Below are 23,001 nucleotides of genomic sequence, written 5' to 3'. Positions count from 1 at the left end.
GGAGCGGGCCTCTTCCACCAGATGCTCTGATAGGGCTGCCCGCCCTTCGCCCCACTCTCCTAAGTCAGGTGGATTTCTGGCCTCTGACTCTAACAGGGGAAGGATCCTGGACCCTTTCGGGGGTCTCCCGACAGGGTGTCCTCCGTGGCCCGGCACAGCCCTCAGCGGTAATGGAAGGCGCAGGGGACTCTGGCCTCACCAGGCAGGGAGGTGGGGGAGGGTTAGGGGGAGAGGAAGCTGCCACGTGGTCACCATAGGGCCCCATCCTGCCCCCTCACCACCCGCTCGTCTCTGCTCCCTCCTGGGATCCACACGAGGGCCCCCAGTGGCTGGCGTGCATCCCCAGTGGGACGGAAGCTAACAGCTCCCCACGTGTTCTCTGCCGTCACCTCGCGGCGATCCTACCAGGCAGGTGTGATCACCGTTTCCACGGCGCAGCCTCTGGATCACGCCCCGCGGAGGCCGCTGCTGAGGCTGAGCCCAGCCCTGAAGCAGGCATGCTGAGCGGGCGCCCAGGCAGGGAAGGAGCCATCCCCGAAGAAGCATCGCATTCCCCCACCTTCCCCGGTCCCCTCGAGCACCTGCCTCCCTGGCTCCCCCAGCTCCATACAGGTTCTCAGCTGCCCCCGTTCACCTTCGGGGCTTAAAGGGACTACGGCCCCCGAGGATGTTGCATTTTAGCAGGAGACCCTGAAAATCTGCAAGGAAGGATTTAAGGGTGTTTGGCCACCAGGATCCCATCCTTCCCGGCCCCGAAACCTCTCTCTCAAGGAGACTCTTCTTCCCGCCGGGGTGAGAGAACAGACCCACAGGGAATGGACGCCCCCCTCGCACCCCCAACCCTGAGGAGCAGTAAGGAGCCCCAGCTGGACTCCGCGAGCTCCGGTCTCCTGGGCCCAGAGAAGTCATTTCCCAGAACAGCTGTGAACAGGAACAGACGCGGCTGCAGAAGCCGCCGGGGTCCGGAGTTGGCAGGAGTCAGGGAGAGGTGCCCGGGACAAGGGCACCAAAGCGACATGCAAGACGGCTCTCCTGTCACTTGCCCAGAGGGTGAGCACTAGCGTCACTGGCAAAGCTCATTAACAATTCCTAGTATATAAAAACAGAATCTGAATAATAAAGCCTAATCTCTTTTCCTCTTCTCTTTTCCTTTGTGCTTAGTCTGGTGTTACTTGGTCAAAGGGTGCCTCGTGCAGAGGCCTCGCACCCGGCACTTCAGACAGAGTTCCAACAGCCAGGGGTTGCGCCTGACACCTCAGCTCGGCAGGCCGTGTGCAGACGGCACACAAGACACTCAATCCAACATGGCGGCGGCGGGCGGTGTGCAGAGACATTGCCCCGCCCTTCAGTGTTAAGTGCCGTGAGCAATGCGCCTGCGCTGGACCCGCAGGAGCCCACCCCGCCCTCCAAGGAAGAGAACCTGATTGACCAGCCCGGCCCGTAGCCTTTCGAGGCCGCTCACACCTCTCCATTCTTTTACCAGAGAATAAAACTTCCCTTCGCTTCTGAATGGAACTCCCTCTCGTTCTATTGGCACAAGTGATGCCGGACAGAAGGACCTTTGTTGGGGCCTGAATCCAAAGTGTCGGTAGCATGGCTACTTTTCTTTTCCTTAAAATAATGTTTATTATTTCCCATAGGTTTAATATCTGTGGGGTTTTTTTGTTTTGTGTTTGTTTTTAAAGGGGAGGGATTTATTTTTTTCTATTATCATTAATTCAACCAAAATACTGTAGCAGTTTTCTAAATCTCTCAAGTTGTGAGATGTGTCGGATATTCCCTCAGGTTTTTGGACGTTAGTCTCTCCCAGAGCTTTGCAATCTGAACTGGTTGTCCTGTTGGGACCTTGTGCCCAGCTGTCCCCTCATCATCACCCTGCATGTTCCCTCATCTCCCTGCCACGTTGCTCTCTGGTTTCCTGTGGTCCATATAACCCTTGCCCCTTGTTTGGCTCACTCCTTCATTTGGGGGAGCACATGCTTTAGTTACTTCCTAGGAAATAGTTCAATGGGGACTGAGGTGATTGCTTTTAGACTGCTTGTGTTTGAAGATATTTTATTCTACCTTTGCACTTGATTAATAGTTCAGCAGCGTATACAATTTGGGTTAAAAATAATTTCCCTCCAATCATCAAATAAATAGCTCTGAAATCTTGAATGCAACAGAGCAATGCTTCACATATACATAGCAGATATACATTTGATTATCATTATTCACAATAACTAGCTTCTATAAAGTCACCACAAACACTGGCTTAGTAAATACTGAACTACTGCTCCTAGGATAAATACAGCATTAGGTTCTATAAGCCTATGGTCACTACATTTTCACCAGTTGGCAAATACATCACCTTGTTTTATCTGTTTGTTTAAAGACACCTTATTTAATGTATTTGGTTGATTCATTAACACTGAATTCATGACTAACAGCACTATAATTCATCCCTGAATGCTTATCTAACACAGGTATTTTCCCCATAAGGCACATTACAGCCTTTTTGCGCTTAGGGACACTAGTCAGCACTAACTGTGCTTGAGCACTATTTTAAAAAGTAAAATCACCAACAAAAAGCACAAAAATGCAAAACACATGGCGCTAAACAGACCCTGAAAAGGATACTTGGCTACAGGACGAGGGCTGAAACATGAAAGCAGAGCATCACCTTGTTCAACCTCAGCCAGAATGTGCACATCTGGCAACTCAAATTCCCAAGTACTCTGCACATGTCCACAAATGACCCAGAAGTACCATAAGGATCCACTTCAGGGGTACAAATGAGTATTAGCAAGTTGGGAAATTCACAGTACAGAACAAATAATGAGAAGCAAGTGTACATATTGTCAGAGGGATGCATGACCCAAGTTGGATACAAGTCCTTTGTCAGTTATATGTGTTGTGAATATTTGCTCCCAATCTGTGGCTTGTCTTTTTGTTTTCTTTTTGTGTCTTTTGAGAAGCAGGACATTTATTTTTTATGAAAACGGGTCTACCAATGTATCTTTTTTATGATTTATATTTTTGTGTTCCTAAGATCAGTTATTGCCTACCCTGAGGTCTTCAAGATTATCTTCTAGAAATTTTATTGACTTAACTTTTATATTTAGGTCTATGATCCATTTTGAGTTAACTTTTGTGTGTAGCCTAAAGTAAGGTCAAGCTTTTTCTTTTCCATATGAATATCCAAGGGTTCCAGGCACTAAATGTTGAAAAGACTTCTTTTCCTCCTTGAATTACCTTGGAGTCTGTCAAAAATCAATTGACCATATATGTGGAAGTCTGAAATTGCAGAAAATCAGAGAGTTCCTTGATGGCCTAGTGATTAGGATTCCGGGCTTTCACTGCTGTGGCCCGGGTTCAACCCCTGGTTACAGAACTGACATCCCACAAGCCACATAGCCAAAAAAAAAAGTACCCTCTGAAATTGCAGAAAATCAAAGGTAAAGAAAAGTCTTGAGAGAAGCCAAAGGAAAAAATATCTCACCCAGAGAAGCAAAGATAAGAATTACATCCATCTTCTCCTCAGAAACCATGCAAGTAAGAAGCGAGTGGAATGAAATGTTTAAAGTGTTGAGGGGAAAAAAATCTCACCAACCTTGAATTTTGTATCCTGTAAAATTATCTTTCAAAAGCAAGGGAGAAATAAAGACTTTCTCAGACAAACAACAATTAGGGAATTTGTCAAGTAGACGTGCCTCTCAAGAAATGTTAAAAGAAGCTGTTCAGAAAGATGGGAAATGATACAGGCCAGAAACTCAGGTCTGCCTAAAGACAGGAAGAGCATTAAAGAAGGAGTAAGTGAAGGAAAAATAAAAATGTTTTCTTAGTTATCTAACATATAACAGTTAGTCCAAAATAAAAATAGTCACAGTGTATCATTGGTTATAAATTATGTATAAGTGAAAAGAATGACATTAAGGGACGCGAGGGAGGAATAAGAAATACTTTATTATTATAAGGTACTTGCACTACCCATGAAGTGGTACAGTGTTATTTGAAAGTGGACTTGGATTAGTTGTAAGTTTATATTGGAAACTCTAGGGCAGCCACTAAAAAACAAAAGTATAATGACATGCTGAGAGAGAAAATGAAATCATATAAAATGCTCAATTACAACAACACACACACACAAAGCAGACAGGGGTGGAAGACAACAATAGAAACAGAGAACAAGGGCAACAAGAAAGGGTTCTCAGAACCCTCTGGTTGCAGGAGGCACTTGGAATCTGTCTCCCCATCTAAATAACAACTGTGCTGGCAGAATCTGATGTAACTGTTTTGGAATGGTGGAGTCTATTGAAGGTTTCTGACTTTCAGGGAAATGCATGGGTGGTAAATTGTGGCTAATTTTGGTCAGTTTCGTCACTCAGCACAGTAGCAGCTACCCACCCCTGCTTTAAGCCACGTGGCAGGCAGCTGTGCAAGTGTCCTTGGAGCAGCCTGCACACAGCTTGCTGAAGCCAGGGTGAGCAAAAAGGACCCTGTCCCCCAAATACCAGGGATCTCTGCTCTGATCACTGATTGCTGCCTCTGATCACAGAGGTGTAGACAAAAAGGCTGGTGGCTAATTTTGCTGCACCTCCCACAACTGTTCGAAGTCCCTCCACCTCCAGCTGAAGTGACTCTAAGGGGATTTAAAGGGATAATGCCCTTTTCCCCTTCTCTTCATTTTTCTCTTTTTCACCTTTTGGGGGTCACACATTAAAGAGTAGGAGGTTCAAAAGGACCTGCATATACAAGGAACATTATAAAGTGACCATTCATACCCAGGGAAAGGCACAGACTCAGAAAAGACCTGAGAAGACCTTAAGTTTACATCTTGGCATATTCTTGACATAGAGGCAACCTACAACAATATAAATACATACATACATAAATTTAAAACATTTAAAAACATCAAACCCTGGGGAAGGAGGAGAATCTGATTTCTGGAGTTACCACATTATTAGATTAAAATGTCTACTTTTGAATCTGTCCCTGAGAAAGACCTAATGGCAGATCTAATAGACAAAGACATTAAAACAACTGTCTTAAAGACACTCAAAGAACTAAAGGAAGATGGGGACAAAACCAAAAAAACCAATGTACGAACAAAATGGAAACACCAATAAAGATATCGAACACCTAAAACGAAGCAAACAAAAAAATTCTGTAGCTATATTTTAATAACTGAAATGGAAATTTTTATTAAAGGGATTAAAAGGCAGGTTTGAGCAGGCAAAACAGTCAAATTAACTTAAAGACAGGACAACAGAAATTATCAATCTGAGGAACAGAAAGAAAAAGATTGAAGAAAAATGAACAGCGCTAAGGGACCTGTGGGACAGTATCAAACAGATCAACACGCAAATTGTGGGACTCCCAGGAAAAAGATAAAAGGGGAGAATACAACACTTGAAGAAGTAATGGCTGAAAACTTCCCAAATTTGATGAAAGACATGAATATAAACATCTAAAATATAAACTCCAAGTAAGATAAACTCAAAGGGATCCACACCAAGACACATTATAATCAAATTTTCAAAGGACAAGCACCAAGAGACAATCTTCAGAGGCAAGAAGTAAATCATCACATACAAGGGATCCTCATTAAAACTACCAGCAGATCTCATCAGAAAATTTGGCTACATCATGTTAGGCCAGAAACTGTCATACAGATTTTAAAAGATAACTATTATAAAAAGTAACTTATCCAACCACAACAAGAAGTCAGAAATCAATAACAAAAGGAAAACTTGGAAATGCACAAATTTGTAGATATCAAACAACACACTTTAAACAATCAATAAATCAAAAAAGTAATCACAAAGGGAATTAGAAATACTTAGAGATAGATAAAAAAGAAAATACAACATACCAAAATTTATGGGACACAACAAAGCAGTGCAAAGGGTGAATTTCACAGCTATAAATGCTTACACTGAAGACCAAGAAAGATTTCAAATTGACAACCTAATTTATAAATTAAGGAACTAGAATAAACTAAACCCAAAACTTGCAGAAAGAAGGAAATAATAAAGGTTAGAGCAGAGATAAACAAAATGGAGAATAGAAAAATAACTGAATAACATCAATGAAAGCAAGAGTTGGTTCTTTGAAAAGATCAACAGAATTGACAAACCTTTAGCTCGATGGACTAAGAATAAAAAGAGAGAAGACTCAAATTACTAAAAAATTAGAAATAAAAGTAAGGTTGTTAATACTGATTCTATAGAAATAAAAAGGATTATAAGAGAGTATACTGGACAACTGTACACCAATAAATTGGGTAAGCTAGATGAAATGAACAAATTCATAAAAACACAAAACCTACCAAAACTAAATCATGAAGAAATAGAAAATATGAATAGACCTATAACTACTGAGGAGATTAAGTAGGTAATCAAAAATCTCCTGACAGGGCTTCCCTGGTGGCGCAGTGGTTGAGAGTCCGCCTGCCGATGCAGGGGACATGGGTTCGTGCCCCGGTCCGGGAGGATCCCACATGCTGCGGAGCAGCTGGGCCCGTGAGCCATGGCCGCTGGGCCTGTGCGTCCGGAGCCTGTGCTCCGCAATGGGAGAGAGGCCGCGAAAGTGAGAAGCCCGCATACCACAAAAAAAAAAAAAAAAAAAAAAAAAAAAAATCTCCTGACAAAGAAAACCCCTAGACCTGGTGGCTTCACTGTTGAATTCTATCAAACATATAAAGCTGAATTAATATTAATCTTTCTCAAACTTTCCCCAAAAAATTGAAGAGGGGGAATACTTCCTAACTCATTCTATGAGACTAGCAGTACCCTGATAGAAAAGCCAAAGACACTACAAGAAAACTATAGACCAATATCCCTTATCAAATGGAAATTACAAAAGCAATTTCATTTAAAATGGCATCAAAAAGAATAAAATACTTAGGAATTAATTTAACCAAGGAAGTGAAAGTACAATGAAAACTATAAAACATTGCTAAAAGAAATTAAAGAAGATGTAAATAAGTGAACACATACCCACGTTCATGTAATGGAAGACTTAATATTGTTAAGATGTCAATGCTACCCAAAGTGACCTACAGATTCAGTGCAATCCCTATCAATATCCCACAGATATTTTTTGCAGCAACAGAAATACCCATCCTAAAATTCATATGGAATTTCAAGGGACACCTGACTAGCCAAAACAACCTTGAAAAAGAACAAAACAGAAAGACTCATACTTTCTGATTTCAAAATATCCAACAAAGGTATAGTCACCAAAACAGTGTGGTACCGGCATAAAGACAGACATGTAAACCAATGGAATAGAACAGAGAGCCCAGAAATAAACCTTTGTATATATGGTTGAATGATTTTTGACAAAGGTGCCAAGACCATTCAATGGAGAAAGGACAGTGTTTTCAACAAATGTTGCTGGGAAAACTGGATATCCACATGCAAAAGAATGAAGTTGATCTCTAACACCATACACAAAAACAAACTCAAAAGAAATCAAAGGCCTAAATGTAAGACCCAAAACTATAAAACTCTTAGAAGAAAACATAGGACAAAAGCTTCACGACACTGGATTTAGCAATAATTACTTGTATAGAACGCCAAAGATACAGGCAACAAAAGAAAAACAGACAAATTAGACTTCATGAAAATTTTAAAATTCTGTCTCTCTTCCATCTGGAAGTTCATCTGTATCCTTTATCATATCCTTTTATAATAAACTGGTAGGCAATAAATAAACTGTACTCCTAAGTTCTGTGAGCCACTCTAGCAAATTAATCAAACACAATGAGGGAGTCATGGGAACCTCTGATTTACAGCTGATGAGTCAGAAGCACAGGTGACAACCAGACTTGCAATTGGTGTGAAGTGGAGTGGGGGCGGTCTTATGGGACTGAGCCTTTAACCAGTGGAATTTGATGTTACCTCCAGGTAGACAGTGTCAGAACTGAGTTAAACTGTAGGACATGCAGTTGGTATTGCAGAGGACTGCTTGGTGAGGGGAAACCCCCCACATCTGCTGTCAGAAGTGCTGGGAGTGTGGTAGTACTGTGAGAGTTAAGGAGACACACAGGAGGGGATCTTGGCTTTTCCCCACTCAAAATGACAAAAGGACTCTCGGAATATCAGGAAAGAAGAACGAACGACTGAAAGAGCAAAAACATGGGTAAATAAAATAGGCTGTTTTTTTTCTTCTTTAGTTTTTTATATTAAGTTTCATGGTTGAAGCAAAACTATAATGTTGTCTAATGTGGTTCTCAGTATAGGCAGAGGAAATTTTAAAACAATTATAGAAACAGGTGAGGGTAAAGGGGTTTAAAGGGAAGTAAGATTCCTATACTTCACTCAAACTGGTAAAAAGTCAACACCAGTAGACTGGTGATAAGTGATATAGGTATAACATAATACCTAGAGCAACCACTAAAACATCGATACAAAGAGGTTTACTAAAAAGGAGAATTTCTAGAGTCAAAAAGAACAAAGTTTGCCCATTTTCCTCTACTTTCTAGCTGTGTGACTACAGTCAAGTAACTAGAGCTTGACTGCATATTATTTCTTATTAGGTCAGACTAGAAACCCTGCCTCCCTAATTTGCTAGTTTAAATGAATATTTAAAGTAGTTTTTAACTAAGATATGTATGTAAAGTTCCTATCACAGTAATTGGTATATAGGACGTGCTCAATAAATTAAATCTATAATTATTTGTTATTTGTAAATAAAGAAATGTAAGGTTGGCCTTTCCTTTAAAAAAAAAAAAAAGTGACAATCCAAAGGGTGAGGGGTTGAGTCTTTCCCAGGTGCCCGAAGCAAGAGATGCCAGGCTGAGCCAGGCCAGAGGGAGGCCTAGGTGGCGGCTCTCTTTAAATTTGACCACACAGAGCGCTTCATACCCTGTGCGGCCTTCACTTCTTCCCAGTCCAGTTTGATGTCTGGAACCTCATCTTCCGGCTCCGGATCCTTTCTCAAGGCCCCCTTGGGGGAGGCAACCACGATGGGCAGAGGGCCACATTCCTCCCGGAATTCCACAACATGGAGACACTTCTTATCAGCCAGCTGTTGATGGGTTTCCTGGGCATGACCAAATTGAGAACACGAGGTTAGGTCTGTGAGGTTGGTCTAACATGGTCCACCCCTGATACTTATCTTACATGGCCAAAACTGTTTGGTTGATTAAAATGTAGCAACTCTTGAAAATTCATTAACTGAGGGTGATTATTACAGCAGGAAACATGGCCCAGGTAATATAATATCAAGTTTATTTGCTTACTGAATTATTTAAGAGTGATTAAAAACAAGATTGTACTTTAAAAATAAAACACACAATAAACTTAAGTCTGTAACTTAAAGAGGAGGAACTTGCTGTGGCTAAACTATGGTGACCTGCTGTGGGCAGAATCATCTCAGCCTCATCTCCCCACCCCCATGGGATAAAGGAAGGGCCTTGCCCTCCGGTCTCTTGCCTTCCTAACCCTCCTGATCATGTGCGATACTGTACCCAAAACTGAACCTGAACCTCATCATGTCCCAGCTCTAGCTACCAATTTATAGGACATGCAGGGAGAGAAGATGTTAAGGATCCTCAGATATTTAGCACCAGACTGGGACAAACAACCTGATTTCTTCAACAATAAAAAAATGCAAGGAAAAAAAAGAGGGGAACTTACAGATTATAAGTGACTTAAAAGACAGCAAAGATTTAAAATGTATGGACCTTTTCTGAAACCCAATTCAAACAAATTGTATTTTAAAAAGTTTTTTAGGGCTTCCCTGGTGGTGCAGTGGTTAAGAATCCGCCTGCCGGGTTTCCCTGGTGGCACACTGGTTGAGAGTCCACCTGCCGATGCAGGGGACACGGGTTCGTGCCCCAGTCTGGGAAGATGCCACGGAGCGGCTGGGCCCGTGAGCCATGGCTGCTGAGCCTGAGTGTCAGGAGCCTGTGCTCCGCAACGGGAGAGGCCCGCTTACCGCAAAAAAAAAAAAAAAAAAAAAAAGAATCGCCTGCCAATGCACGGGTCACAGGTTTGAGCCCTGGTCCCAAAAGATCCCACATGCCGCGGAGCAACTAAGCCCGTGCACCACAACTACTGAGCCTGCCCACGTGCCACAACTACTGAAAGCCGCGCGCCTAGAGCCCGTGCTCCGCAACAAGAGAAGCCACCGCAATGAGAAGGCTGTGCACCACAGTGAAAGAGTCAACCCGCTCACCACAACTAGAGAAAACCCGTGCACAGCAACGAAGACCCAAAGCAGCCAAAAATAAATTAATTAAAAAAATTTTTTTTAATCTGACAAATGGATACATTTCTATGAACACTGACTAGATGTTTGATATCTCGTTACTGTTAATTTTTTACGTATGATAGTAGTATTGTCGGGTCCTTTTTAATCCTTATCTTTTAGAGATACATGATAAAATATTTATGAGTGAAATATATTGATATCTGAGATTTGGGTCAAAATGACTAGGGCTGGTTGCGGGTGGTTTAGAGAAACAAAACTGGCCACGAGCTGCTAACTGTTGATGCTGTATAAGAGAGCCATGGGGATTCATAACAGAAGGTAGCCATAAAAGTCAGAAAAAGGCAAATAAACTCAATGGATGGTTTATTGATAGTAATTAAAATACCTAAAATACCATGAGAAATGTACAATCTCATGTTTCCAGACTTTATGCACACCTTGTACTATTCTAATTCTATATACGTTTGAAATTAGAAAAGAGAAGAGCTGATTCATTAAAAAAAAAACATAAAATAATTTAAATTGGAGTGTCTTATAATCAGTGGCATGTTGCTTACACTGGTGTCATTTTTTTTCTTTGAGTAGCACAATGCAACTTTTTATAGCTGATGGCATTTTAGAACAGGTCTATTTGACCATAAATATGACCTATCTAAAACAAATATCTTAGCTACATCAAACAATTAAACCTCTTAACAGTAAGTGTAAATTTAGAAGTGCTTTTGAAGGACGTTTTAGATAGTAGTAACACACACACGTTTTAGACAGTAGTAACACACACACAAACACACACACACGAACACAGCGTTCAAAAAAGGTTTTTTAAGCAAAGCTTTTTCTTTCAATTAATTTTCCTATTTTAAACAGAGACGGCTACAATTATTCCATGGATCCCTTTATTCAGAAACAGCCATCACACTGTCAGGAAGCCTGTCAAAGTCCTCAGCAAATGGAGGTCAGCAAATGTCTCTTGAAGCTGGCTGTCTTTCTGCTCACCCAGCTCTGCTAAGGTCCACCCATCCTTTCAAGGCACAAGCCAGCCCCACCGAGCTGGCAGAGAGGCGGCCCAGAGGCGGGGGGCCCCGTGCAGCGACAGCCCTTCCTCCCTACCGCTGGAGTGATTGTGAGCCTAGCCGAGGCTGAGGGGGTGAGCTGGGCAGGAGCCCAGAGCTCCCATCTATGTGGAGAAATTACCTGAACTACTAATGTTCATGTTCCTACTGACTCAGATGTCCCTCTGAACTACCTATACAGGTGACCTGAAAGCTGACTGTGCTTCAGTTGAAGACGGCTCTCGAGTAGAGGTGCCCGAAGGGCTTCACCCCAGTTCCAAAGGAACAGAGGAAATTAGGAAACAGACTTTCTCTTTTTACTTTACATCTTTATGTTGTTGGAGCTTTAGAACAAGCAGGTATTCTTTCCATAATAAAACAGATTATAATTACTGGCTTTTAAAAATACTTAATTTTAAAACTTCAAAACACCCATGGAGTATTTTTCTACAGGATAATTCTCATGAACTAACTTGTCAGCTGGATTAACTAACCTGATGCAGCCACAGACAACGAAGAATGCCCAGTCCTCAGGTGGCCCAAGAGCAACTCCAGGACAGCCCAGGAGATGGTGGTCTCAGAGCACACAAATGAAATACAAACTAGCCCTTCTGTTTCAGAGCCCAGGGAAGTTACCTGGCGGGAGAGCCCATGGAAGAGGCCCCGGGTCAGGTTGAGCATGTTGATGGAGCCAGAGACCTTGGCATACATGTCTTTGATGCCAATGAGCCGGCAGATGGTGATGATGGCCCGGTGGCAGCGGAGGCCATAGCCTAGAAAGAGGAAGAACAAGTCAAACACCTGCCCACTGCCCACAGTGCAGGCGGCATCACCTGCTGGCTTCGCACAGCTTCCAGCTCTGGGTTTAGGGGACACTCGTTCACATTCCGGCTTCACCACTTCCCAGCTGGGTGACACTTCACAACTTACTTAACTTCCACACTGACATTTATTTAAATGAGATGTTATAAGGATTAAAGAAATAATATATAAGTTTAACATATGGGCAAAAAAAACAGGGCTATTAAGATTAACAGAGATACCTGAAGGTTCTTGGCGCCCCATGTCCATGTTAACTAAGACTCGATGGACACATCTGTTCTCACCCTCCTTGAATGCTCAGTTGCACTGAGCAGAGACATCCACTTCCTCCTGGAAAAACTCTTTTAGCTTCGGTAACACACCCTCTCCCAGATTTCCTCCTAGCTACTGGCCCATCCTTCTCACCTCCTTGCTGGCCTCTAAATCTTGGGTGGTTTCCCCTCCAGCCATTCGCCCTGCTCTTGTCTACCTGTAACCCCTTCCCTAGGGAGAGCTTTAAAAACACAAAGCAAACACATCACTCCCCATTTAAAGCCCTTCACTTCGCACTGTCCCTTGAATTAAAATAAGTACAGTTGACCCTTGAACAGTGTGGAGGTTAGGGGAGCCGACCCTCCACACAGTGGAAAATCTGAGTCTAACTTATAGTCGGTCCTCCATGTCCTCAGTTTCTCCATATCCAAGGTTCCACATCCATGGATTCAACCAGCCACGGACCGTGAAGCACTGCAGTATTTAGAAGAAAAGTCGAGTATAAGTGGACCCGAGCAGTTCAAACCCATGCTGTTCAAGGGTCGACTGTAACAAAGAACTCCACGGCCTTCAAAGCCCTCTGTGACCGACATCTCACCGACTTCATCCAGAGACACCACCCTCCGTGTGCTGGCTTTCCCGCCGCAAGGACTTTGCAGTCAGTGTTTCCCTCAGCCTGCTCTCCCTGCATGACCCCTTCTTACCTTCAATGTCTCACTCAGATACGTCCTCCTCAAAGAGACCTTCCCTGACCACTAGTGAAGGTGGCCTCCTCCCTCCCTCCCCATGCCCTCCCCTGCAAACCAGACCCTGATGGCTGCTTTCAAGCACTCAGCCAAACTTGTTATCCGATGTTTCCCCTCAGCAGGATGCGAGTTCCACGAGAGCCAGGATATTGTTTGCTTACTGCTATATCTCCAGAGCCTAGATCAGCACCTGGCAAATGCAGGTGGGAATGATGTAGAGAAAAGGCCCAAATTTAGACTCTTAACATTCTGATTAACCAGGCATGGACCTCAGCACATGCCTTAAAGGCAGGACTGAAAAATACAGCTTTGATTAGAAGACAGGGAAGATAAAAAGGGTAACTTCTGCAATTAAAATTATAGCAGTCTTTCCAAAATCATTCAGATAAAGATGTATCCAAAGTAACATGTCTAACAAAAACATGACACAAGCCACAAATGTAAGCCATATATATGATTTTAAATTCTCTTGCAGATATGTTTTTTAAAGTTTTTAAAAAAACTTTAAAATTGATTTTAGTAATATATTTTATTAACCCAGTATGTCTAAAACATTATCATTTGAACATGTAATCAATACAGTAATATTTCTGAGATATTTCTTATTCTTTTTTTTTATACTAAGTCTTTGAAATCTGGTGGTATTTGACACTTACAGGGTCTCTCAGAAGCCACATTTCAAGTGCTCCATAGCCACACAGGCTCCAACTACCACATGGGATACACCTTAGCACAGGTCTAAACCTTAATGTCTAAGTGTTCAACTCAATACTTTTTCTAATAATAAGATAAATGGTTTTTATCTGGCATATGAATGATTAATTATGACTTTAAAGCAGAAGGCAAGTTCTGGTGCACTAATACAATTGGTACTGTATTTGATTTTTTTTTCTCTTGGTTTATTTCCATGCCATAGCTCTAGCAAAGTTGTATGAGAAGCTTTGACATGAAAAATTTAAATACTGTTTAATATTTTATCTTCTGATCCAGACCTTGTAAGTATACCTAGAGTTATATGAAATAATTTTTACTGTAGAACCACAAGTGAAACACAAATCAGAATGTTCAAGAATTCTACACCTCGAGACCATTGGGCATGACTGGCATAGCTCCATGACCCTGAACTCTGCCTGCCTGCTCTTTCCAAGACAGGAAGAAGGTCCACCTCTGGAACCTCAGAGCTCAGTGTAGCACCTGGTTCACAGAAGATGTTCAATCAATACTTGATGATGAGAATAACTGAGTGGAACTGAACAAGCTGTAAGAAAAGAACCATCTGGGACTTCCCCGGTGGCACAGTGGTTAAGAATACGCCTGCCAGGGACTTCCCTGGTGGCACAGTGGTTGAGAATCCGCCTGCCAATGCAGGGGATGTGGGTTCGATCCCTGGTCCGGGAAGATCCCACATGCTGTGGAGCAACTAAGCCCGTGAGCCACAACTACTGAGCCCGCGTGCCACAACTACCGAGCCCGCGTGCCACAACTACTGAAGCCCGTACACCTAGAGCCCGTGCTCCGCAACAGCAGAAGCCACTGCAACGAGAAGCCCGCACACTGCAACGAAGAGTAGCCCCTGCTCGCCGCAACTAAAGAAAGCCTGCGTGCAGCAACTAAGACCAAAGGCAGCCAAAATAAATAAACAAATTTATTTTTTTAAAAAAAAGAATCCACCTGCCAATGCAGGGGAAACGGGTTCGATCCCCGGTCTGGGAAGATCCCACATGCCGCAGAGCAACTAAGGCTGTGCGCCACAACTACTGAAGCCCGCGTGCCTAGAGCCCGTGCTCCGCAACAAGAGAAGCCACCACAATAAAGAGTAGCCCCCCGCTCACTGCAACTAGAGAAAGCCCACGCACAGCAACAAAGACCCAACACAGCCAAAAATAAATTAAAAAAAAAAAAAAAAAACCATCTAGTAGCATCAATGAATTGTCTAGGAGTAACCAATGTTCCCACTACAAACCCAACTATTCACTCACTCAGTTATTGTTTCTTATTCATTCAGTGCTCTTCCCACCTACAATCACCCCTGGAAGTGTTTGTAATCATGAGAGCCTGGGTAGGATGACTGCTTTTTATTTCCCCAAAAGCCTCAATCTTCTTAAATCTAACTTAGGCCTTTACATTTTGGTGTTTTCAAAATGAGTTCAGGTAAAGGTGAGCAAAAATAGAGGGCAGGATGAAATTGGTACAGTTTCTCTGCTTTATCTTCAACAAATTATGAGTTTTTTTAGTTACCTCTGGGTTGTTTCTTCATCTTGATATGCGTCCTTTTAAATGTTAAAGAAATATCATGGTATACTGGAGGGTAAAAACATAAACATAAGAAGGGTTAGGGGTATAGCTTTAATGCTCTAGCAAATATCACAAAGCAATCAATACTACCCTAAGCAGCCACCCCGCGTTGGCCAAGGATGAGCAACAAACTCCAATTTCACTCATTACTAACCTTCTCAGGAGAGAAAGTTTGTTTCTACATTTTATATATTTATATGTAAGAATGCAGAAACAAGCAGGGAAACACAGAAACACCCACAGAGATATACTGCCACACATAAATGAAACAAATATAATCCTGCAAATTTTAAAAGAAAAGATTAAAACTCACTTGTATGGTCTTCATATCGTTCTATGTAATGCAAGTAGTGAACTGCCTTGTTCTTTGCCTGAAAGAAAGAAGGAAAATATTTTTCTTAAATCTATTGTTAGAATTTACATTTCTTCAGGGATTTCAAAAAATACCTTTTATAAAATATTTTATTATGGAAAATTTCAAATTTACACAAAAATTTCAGTATATACTTCTAAAAGCTAAGAATTAAAAAAAAACAAAAAAAAAGTAAGTATAACATCACTATCACACCAGAAAAAAAACCCAAAACAATTCCTTAATATCTCTGACAGTGTTCAAACATTCCCTGTTGTCTCGTAATTTTGGTAAGCAATTACAAGTCTGATAGAAATGATGCAAGAATACAGGCACTCCTGAAATTGCTTTTTCTGAGATAAGTAACCTTTGCCAGTATTTGACAGTAAGTAAGTAACCTTCGACAGTAAGTATTTTTTTGTGGTTCCCACAATGTCTAGCACATAGCATATTGGTCTTTTACTGTTAACAAAGGGAAAATGTACATACTTTTCTGAAAGCATCTGCCCGTTCAGTGGCTTTCCCAATGGCAAAACCTTTAAAAGAAAAAGCAAAACTATGAAAAGGGGCATAAATTTGGCACAAAATGTCTTTTACCACATTTCAATTTTCAGTTCCTACATTTCACAGTAGTTCATCTTTCTTCTGCACACAGAAAACCCGCTATCCAAAACAAATGACAAAGCATGAGGCTACAGAGATTTGCTTCTTTGTTTTGGGGCATTTTGGAAACATTACATTTGAACGTACCTAAGAAATTCAAGGTTAGATGCATAACATTACCTTTCATAAATTTCTAGATAGAACTACACTGAATAAAAAAACAAACGAAAAACCCAAAAAATCCCTAACCATGCTAAATTAATAAGGTAAATGGTTTTCACAAATTCTGAAAACAGATTAAAATAACCAGAACAGTTGGGAAAAAAACATACACTGCTATAGAGTAAAACCACGATTTCACTGGAACTTTCAAACGCAATTCAGATTTCAGTTAACCCGGAAATAAAAATCAATGATTCCTGAGTTTGTAAATGCTTAATCCTGTGAAATGAGGTTTACCACACGTTAAGAAAATGTTTGCATTATTTGCTATCACCATTATTTATTGTGAAGAATGTATTTTGTTTTTAAATTATACACAGAAAAGTAACATAATACTGTTCCATGAGATATGCAAGACATCTGAGAAGCTGGGGCAAAAGGGGCTGTGGATTACAATTACTAGTTTAAAAAAACAAATTAAACCATATAAGTCCTTGAGGAATATATGGGTGAACTTACTTGCTATTTAAAGGTGTAAAGCTTCTGTGATTTAAAAACTTTCATGTGGAAAAAATTTAAAACTAAGTCAAAATATATGATAGATAAAGGACTAATGTCCTTAACATACAAAGAGGAAAATCAATGAGGAGAATCATCACCCAATAGAAAGTGGGTGAAACACATGAACTAACAGATCTCAAAAAGGAAATTATAATGGCCAACAGACATGTAAAATGGTGTCCTAACTCTCATAACTAAAGAAATACAGATCAAAACTATGAGTTAAGTTTCATATCGTCGCTTACTTACAATCAGTAAAGTCTGACTCTATCCAGGACTGGCAAGGGTGCGATGGTGCAGATAAACATAAACGGATGCAGCCTTTTGGGAGCGCAATCTGGCAATACTCATTAACGTTTCAAATGTATGTAACTTAGAGGCGGCAATTTCACTGCAAGAAATTTCCCCTATCGGTATGCTTGCAAAAGTACAACATATGACATGTATAAGAAGCTCACTGTTTTTATAAATAGTAAAAAAAAAAAAAAAAAAAGTATAAACAACATAAATATTCAGCAATAGGTAAAAGGTTACAAAAATTACGCTATCCATACACTGGAACACTATGCAATCAATACAAAAAAATGAGGGGGAATCCATTTATGCTAATATATAAATCTCTGGGTATAATACTAAGCAAGAAAAACAAGCTATAAAATTATGGATGTAATATGACCCTTTGTATACATTTTTTAAAAAAGATATATGGTGGGTGGGCCTCCCTGGTGGCGCAAGTGGTTGAGAGTCCGCCTGCCGATGCAGGGGATACGGGTTCGTGCCCCGGTCTGGGAGGATCCCATATGCCGCGGAGCGGCTGGGCCCGTGAGCCATGGCCGCTGAGCCTGCGCGTCCGGAGCCTGTGCGTCCGGAGCCTGTGCTCCGCAACGGGGGAGGCCACAACAGTGAGAGGCCCGCATACCGCAAAAAAAAAAAAAAAAAAAAAAAAAAAAAAAGATATATGGTGATATTCAAACAAAGAATTTCTGAAAAGATATAAAAGTAACTGTTAAGAGTGGTTTCCTTTGGCAACATACTATCTATAGGTATTACTTGTTTTGAGAGTGTCAGTATGGATTTAAATAGGCAGTTTTCCACTTTTCTTTCCCTTTTGAAATGTACTCATGTATACATTTCAAAAACATGTTCACTATGGAAACTTTAGAGAAAAGTATCAAGAAGAAATTTAAATGATTGGCAAACATACTAATTAAACATTTTTAATCTTTTCAGTGTATATCCTTCCAATCCTTCCAGTCTTTTCTTTGCATATAAACATACTTTTAAAAAACTGGGATTATATTACACAGTTCTATATGAAGTGGGTTTTTGTCTGTTCGTTTGACTTACCATTATTTTGTAAGTAATTTTCCATAATTCTTTAAGGCTATAGACTATTATAATGTATAGCTATACTCTTCTTGTAACTGTGTCCCTACTGTGGAACATTTAGTGTTTCCCCCCCACCTTGTTTTTCACTATTATACATAAACAATAGTGTCTTAAGCCTTTTAAAATATTCATTGTCTTCATGGAAAAAGGCAGATGTAGGAAGATCCTTCTTTTGACTCTACGGGATTATATGGGTTTACCACATGGTTTGTGAGCCGCTGAAAGACTTAATTAGTCAAAAAAGCCTGAACCCACTGACTCCACGGCTGAGCCCAGGCCACAGCTGTCCCTCCACCACCAGCTCTTCGTATGTGATCACACCCCCATTTACCTGCAGCTCCTTTGCCATTCCCCACAGCGACCAGGACACGGCATGATCTCTTTCTTCCCTCTTTTGCTGTCATATTGAAAACATTCCTCACCTAAAAGAAAATGTTTCATAAATATTACACCTTAAGAAAATTCTGAAGTAGGGAACTGGAGTGACCTCCTCACACACACACAGGTACACGTGGTGAATACACACATCATCCCTCAATCCCACGAGCACCAAGAGCACACTTTCTCCAATGGGAAACCTCTATCTGGACTGTTTCTTCAGGAGTACAATGGAAGTAAGGCTTTCTCTTCTTATTTCACAGGCTTGTTAGAAAGTTTGACCGAGACAACTTTTAAAGGATCTGGAACTGTAAAACTCGATACACCCTATTTTAATGAACGCACCAAAAGAAAGATAAAAAGGTGCCGATTAAACTCTGACATAGTTTATAACTAACTGATTATAAAAACACATCCTTCGAATTCCCTGGAGGTCCAGTGGTTAGGACTTGGCGCTCTCACTGCTGGGGCCTGGGTTCCATCCCTGGTCAGGGAACTAAGATATAACAAGCTGCGTGGAGCAGCCAAAAATCAATCCATCAGCCAATCAATCACATCCCAATATCAGAGATGTTAAAATATGAAAAAATGTGCATCTTAGAAATGATAAAATGCAGTGTATAGAAATAATTAGCACAGGACCGGATCTCTATGGGTTAGGCTCAACTGAAAATAGAAAATTTGGAAATACCTGCTTATTATGAACTACAAGAAAATCTGCATTTTTGAGCATATTTATAAATTTACCAAGAACTATGAAACGTTAACTAAACTGCTTACATGGCAGCCCCTTTCCCATAAGGTAAGAAAAGGGAGCTCAAGCCCACTCCTGTGGATAATCTTACAGGAAATCACCCACATAGACAAGAGTTCTTCAAAGGAATTAATTTCAAAAGGGTGTAAGCTAGGACCCAAAGACTTAAAATACTTGTAAATATATCTTAAACTCTGTAATGCAATTGATATTGAAGAAACAATATACACATTCAATCACAAACTCAATACGTGATTATTCCATATGGCATTTAACACTAAGTGTGCGGCACTAGCTCAAAGGGAAGTTGACTATTTTAGGAAACACCCTGGAAAGAGTGACTGCAATTTACCTGATACAGGCTTCAGTTTCAAGGGCCTACAAGCAGCCCAGCAGATCATTTCCCCACCAAGAGCTGGACATACACAGCAACTCCAAGCTTTCTACCCTTCCCCATGGCTCCCCTCAATCTCTGCCCACTGAACTGAGTGCCAGATACACCGAATTCAAGGCGAAATTGCTACTGCAACCTTTGCTTTAAGGAGGAAACGTAAATGCAATCTCCAAATTCTGTTATCAACAATACCACTGAAGTTGCTTTGTTTTGAGACCTTAATGGGTGGCCCCCCAAAAGGGCAGCAGGCAGAAAAGCCAATATGATCAAGTAACTGAAATTAAAGTTCCATCATTTCCTTACCCGAAGCAGCTCTGTGGCTCAGAAAAAGTCACTCATCAAAGGCTTTTCCCCACTGTTCCCCTTACCCTCTCCACCCACCCCACTCCATCCATCCCAACTTCTCCCAAGGCTTAACTGGGTATTTAATTCAGCATGCCCACCTCAAGTATCCTGGTATCGAAATCATCATATGTTTCTGTAGGGAGAAAAGAAACAGGTATACAGATAAATGTGTCTATATAATTAGTATATGAACGTTTTTTGTTTGTTTGTTTGTTTTTTGCGGTACACGGGCCCCTCACTGTTGTGGCCTCTCCCGTTGTGGAGCGCAGGCTCCGGACGCGCAGGATCAGCGGCCATGGCTCACGGGCACAGCCGCTCCGCGGCATGTGGGATCCTCCCGGACCGGGGCATGAACCCGTGTCCCCTGCATCGGCAGGCGGACTCTCAACCACTGCGCCACCGGGGAAGCCCCATCACTGACTTTTAACTAAGAAAGAATCTCAGATACTTTGGTGCCACTATCAAAGCAACACCCTGATCCTCCATCATCACCAGAAACTGTTCTACCACTAAATTCATAAACTCAACCACTCAGACCACCCTGACTGCATCCTCCCACCTCTCCAGCTCTCACTCAGTGACTGAAAGGTGATGGTCCTTGGGGCTCCCCAGCACCTCCAGACTCTTGACCACTGTTCCCCTTCCCCATCACCCCTCTGGTCTTCCAGTCTCTCCCAGTCAGTCAAGACACCACAGTCCAACACTTCCACCAGGTCTTGTGAATATCCTCAACTCCGTCGCCTCTTCCCCTCTCCACCACACTATCCAGGATGGAATCAATGCAGCTCTCTGGGCACACCTGACCTGCCAGGTGCTGCTGTAGAGAAATCAAAGCATGGGACACACTTGGGCCACTAAAAACTCATGGTCTCCAACTCAGTCAAGTCCTCCCTGCTGCCTGCTGGCCTTTTCCATCCTTTTAGTTAGGTCTCTCTCCTCTCACCACAGCAGCCATTTCAAACACTCTCTGTGTTATTTTATTTTTAATGACTTCTTACTATAGAAAATTTACATTCATAGGCAACCCCCCCACAAAACAGCAAAACGTGAGCTTATGTACCATTAGCTAGCTTCAACGATTATCAACTCACAGCCAATCTTCTTTCCTCTAAACTCTGTCCAAGTCCCACTCCACTGGATAATTTTGAGGCCCATCCCAGATACCCTACCTTTTCATCAAAATATTCTGGTGGCCATGCTCATCCATGCCCATCTCCTCCTCACAGACTAACTGAAGGCTCACACAGGCCCCGCCCCCTCCTTCCACTACCAACGCAGCTTACCTGACTCTGTCCCCTGCCCTTTCTTCCATCACAAGTTCCTCCATTTATCTACACTCTAAATCTGGGCCCTCCCTAGGGACTTAAGTTTATGGGTTTTTTCTCTCCCTCCCGTATCTTCATTCTCCCAATGCAAGCATTCTGCTCAGTCCTAAGCATGCTGGCCTGAGTCTCTCCACCTCAACCTCTCGTCTCCTCTCTGAGCCAAACTAAAGAAAGCAGCGGAACCCTTGTCTATTTCTTCATCTCCTATTCATTGACAAGAATGACTATTTCAGGTGATTTTTACTTCTTTACGTACTCAGGAAGCAGTGGGAGATGACTTTGTTTTCTAATTTAGTCTGATAAATATTATCAACTTTTATTCCGTGTGTACTTTGATGAGGCTTAATGACAACTATTTGGTTTCTTCTGTTATCAAAATAGCACTCCCAAGCCATGCTGCTCCATACCCCATGACCAATAGCATTTGGGAAACTGCATCCCACAGATGACTTATATAGAGCCATAATGCACACCACCATGTTCAAATGCTCTGAGAAGCCACACAATAAAGACACCAGAACCCAGTGCTTTGCCCCCTATTTGTGGAATACTTCTTGGCTTATAGGCCTCTAGTGCTCCATAAAATACATTTGGGTAATAATGTGAAGTTATTTCAATGATGCTCAAATCCTTTTCAGGAAGAAGGCAATCTAAACAGACGAGTAAATAAAATCATATCAAAGAATTCCAGAGATAGGAGTGCTCTCTCTGTCACAATGTAAGCAAAACCAGGACCCTGCTACCTCCACTGGGACCAGGGTCAGGGGGGCCAAGACTGACGCCTCCCCATGTGTTTCCGCTCCATCCTCGCTCCCGTTTGACTTTCATCTTCCTCTTCCAGTCCCACTCTTCTCTCTGCCGGACCATATCCGCCTCTACCTTCTCCTGCTCTTCCTTGCTTCTTTGGGCAATGGTCTGCACAGCTCCATTTCTCATAAGAGGGACATTCAGACCAGGCCATAGGAAGCCACAACGCCCTGAAGGTTTAAAAACATACATAAATCAGGATTTTTTAAAAGCATTCATTTCTTGAGTATTAAAATGCCAGGCAATGTGTATATAGATAATGATACCGCTGGTGGGAGCTTAAGCTAACATAATCACTCTACAGGCCACTTGGCACTGTTCATTAAAATTTTAAACATACCTACCATAACAGCTAGTAATTCCACTTACTGGTATTGCCTAGAAAAACACTCCCATGCAGGTATGAGGCATATGTGTGCTTGGACAAGGATGTCCACTGAAGTGTTATTTGTAAAGGCAAAAAACAGAAACAATCTAAATGTCCAGCAATATTGGAACAGTAAAATGAACTATGGCATATCCAACCTATGAAATACTCTGTACTAAGTTCAAAGAATAAGG

General features: G+C 41.8%; 1 protein-coding gene across 2 annotated transcripts in view; it reads right to left on the bottom strand.

Moving 5' to 3' along the window:
* Positions 1-2,065: 2,065 nt before the first annotated feature.
* Positions 2,066-23,001, bottom strand: part of MRPS5 (mitochondrial ribosomal protein S5) — a 31,732-nt gene continuing 10,796 nt past the window's right edge. The window contains exons 1-8 of one of the 2 annotated variants that reach the window (XM_060117206.1): positions 22,456-22,594; positions 20,407-20,441; positions 18,769-18,859; positions 16,212-16,258; positions 15,684-15,741; positions 15,314-15,376; positions 11,892-12,028; positions 2,066-9,030 (exon numbers count right to left, since the gene is read on the bottom strand). In XM_060117206.1, coding sequence (XP_059973189.1) covers positions 8,806-9,030; positions 11,892-12,028; positions 15,314-15,376; positions 15,684-15,741; positions 16,212-16,258; positions 18,769-18,859; positions 20,407-20,441; positions 22,456-22,594 — 795 coding nt within the window. In that variant the 3' untranslated portion in view covers positions 2,066-8,805. Of the gene's footprint in view, positions 9,031-11,891; positions 12,029-15,313; positions 15,377-15,683; positions 15,742-16,211; positions 16,259-18,768; positions 18,860-20,406; positions 20,442-22,376; positions 22,611-23,001 lie in introns of those variants that run through there. The other variant, XM_060117205.1, reaches the window with a different exon arrangement.

The sequence above is a fragment of the Mesoplodon densirostris genome, chromosome 14, assembly GCF_025265405.1.
Source record: "Mesoplodon densirostris isolate mMesDen1 chromosome 14, mMesDen1 primary haplotype, whole genome shotgun sequence".
Taxonomy (NCBI): Eukaryota; Metazoa; Chordata; class Mammalia; order Artiodactyla; family Ziphiidae; genus Mesoplodon; species Mesoplodon densirostris.
The sequence above is the reverse complement of the archived record's forward strand: the minus strand, read 5'-3'. Positions and strand labels throughout refer to the sequence as shown.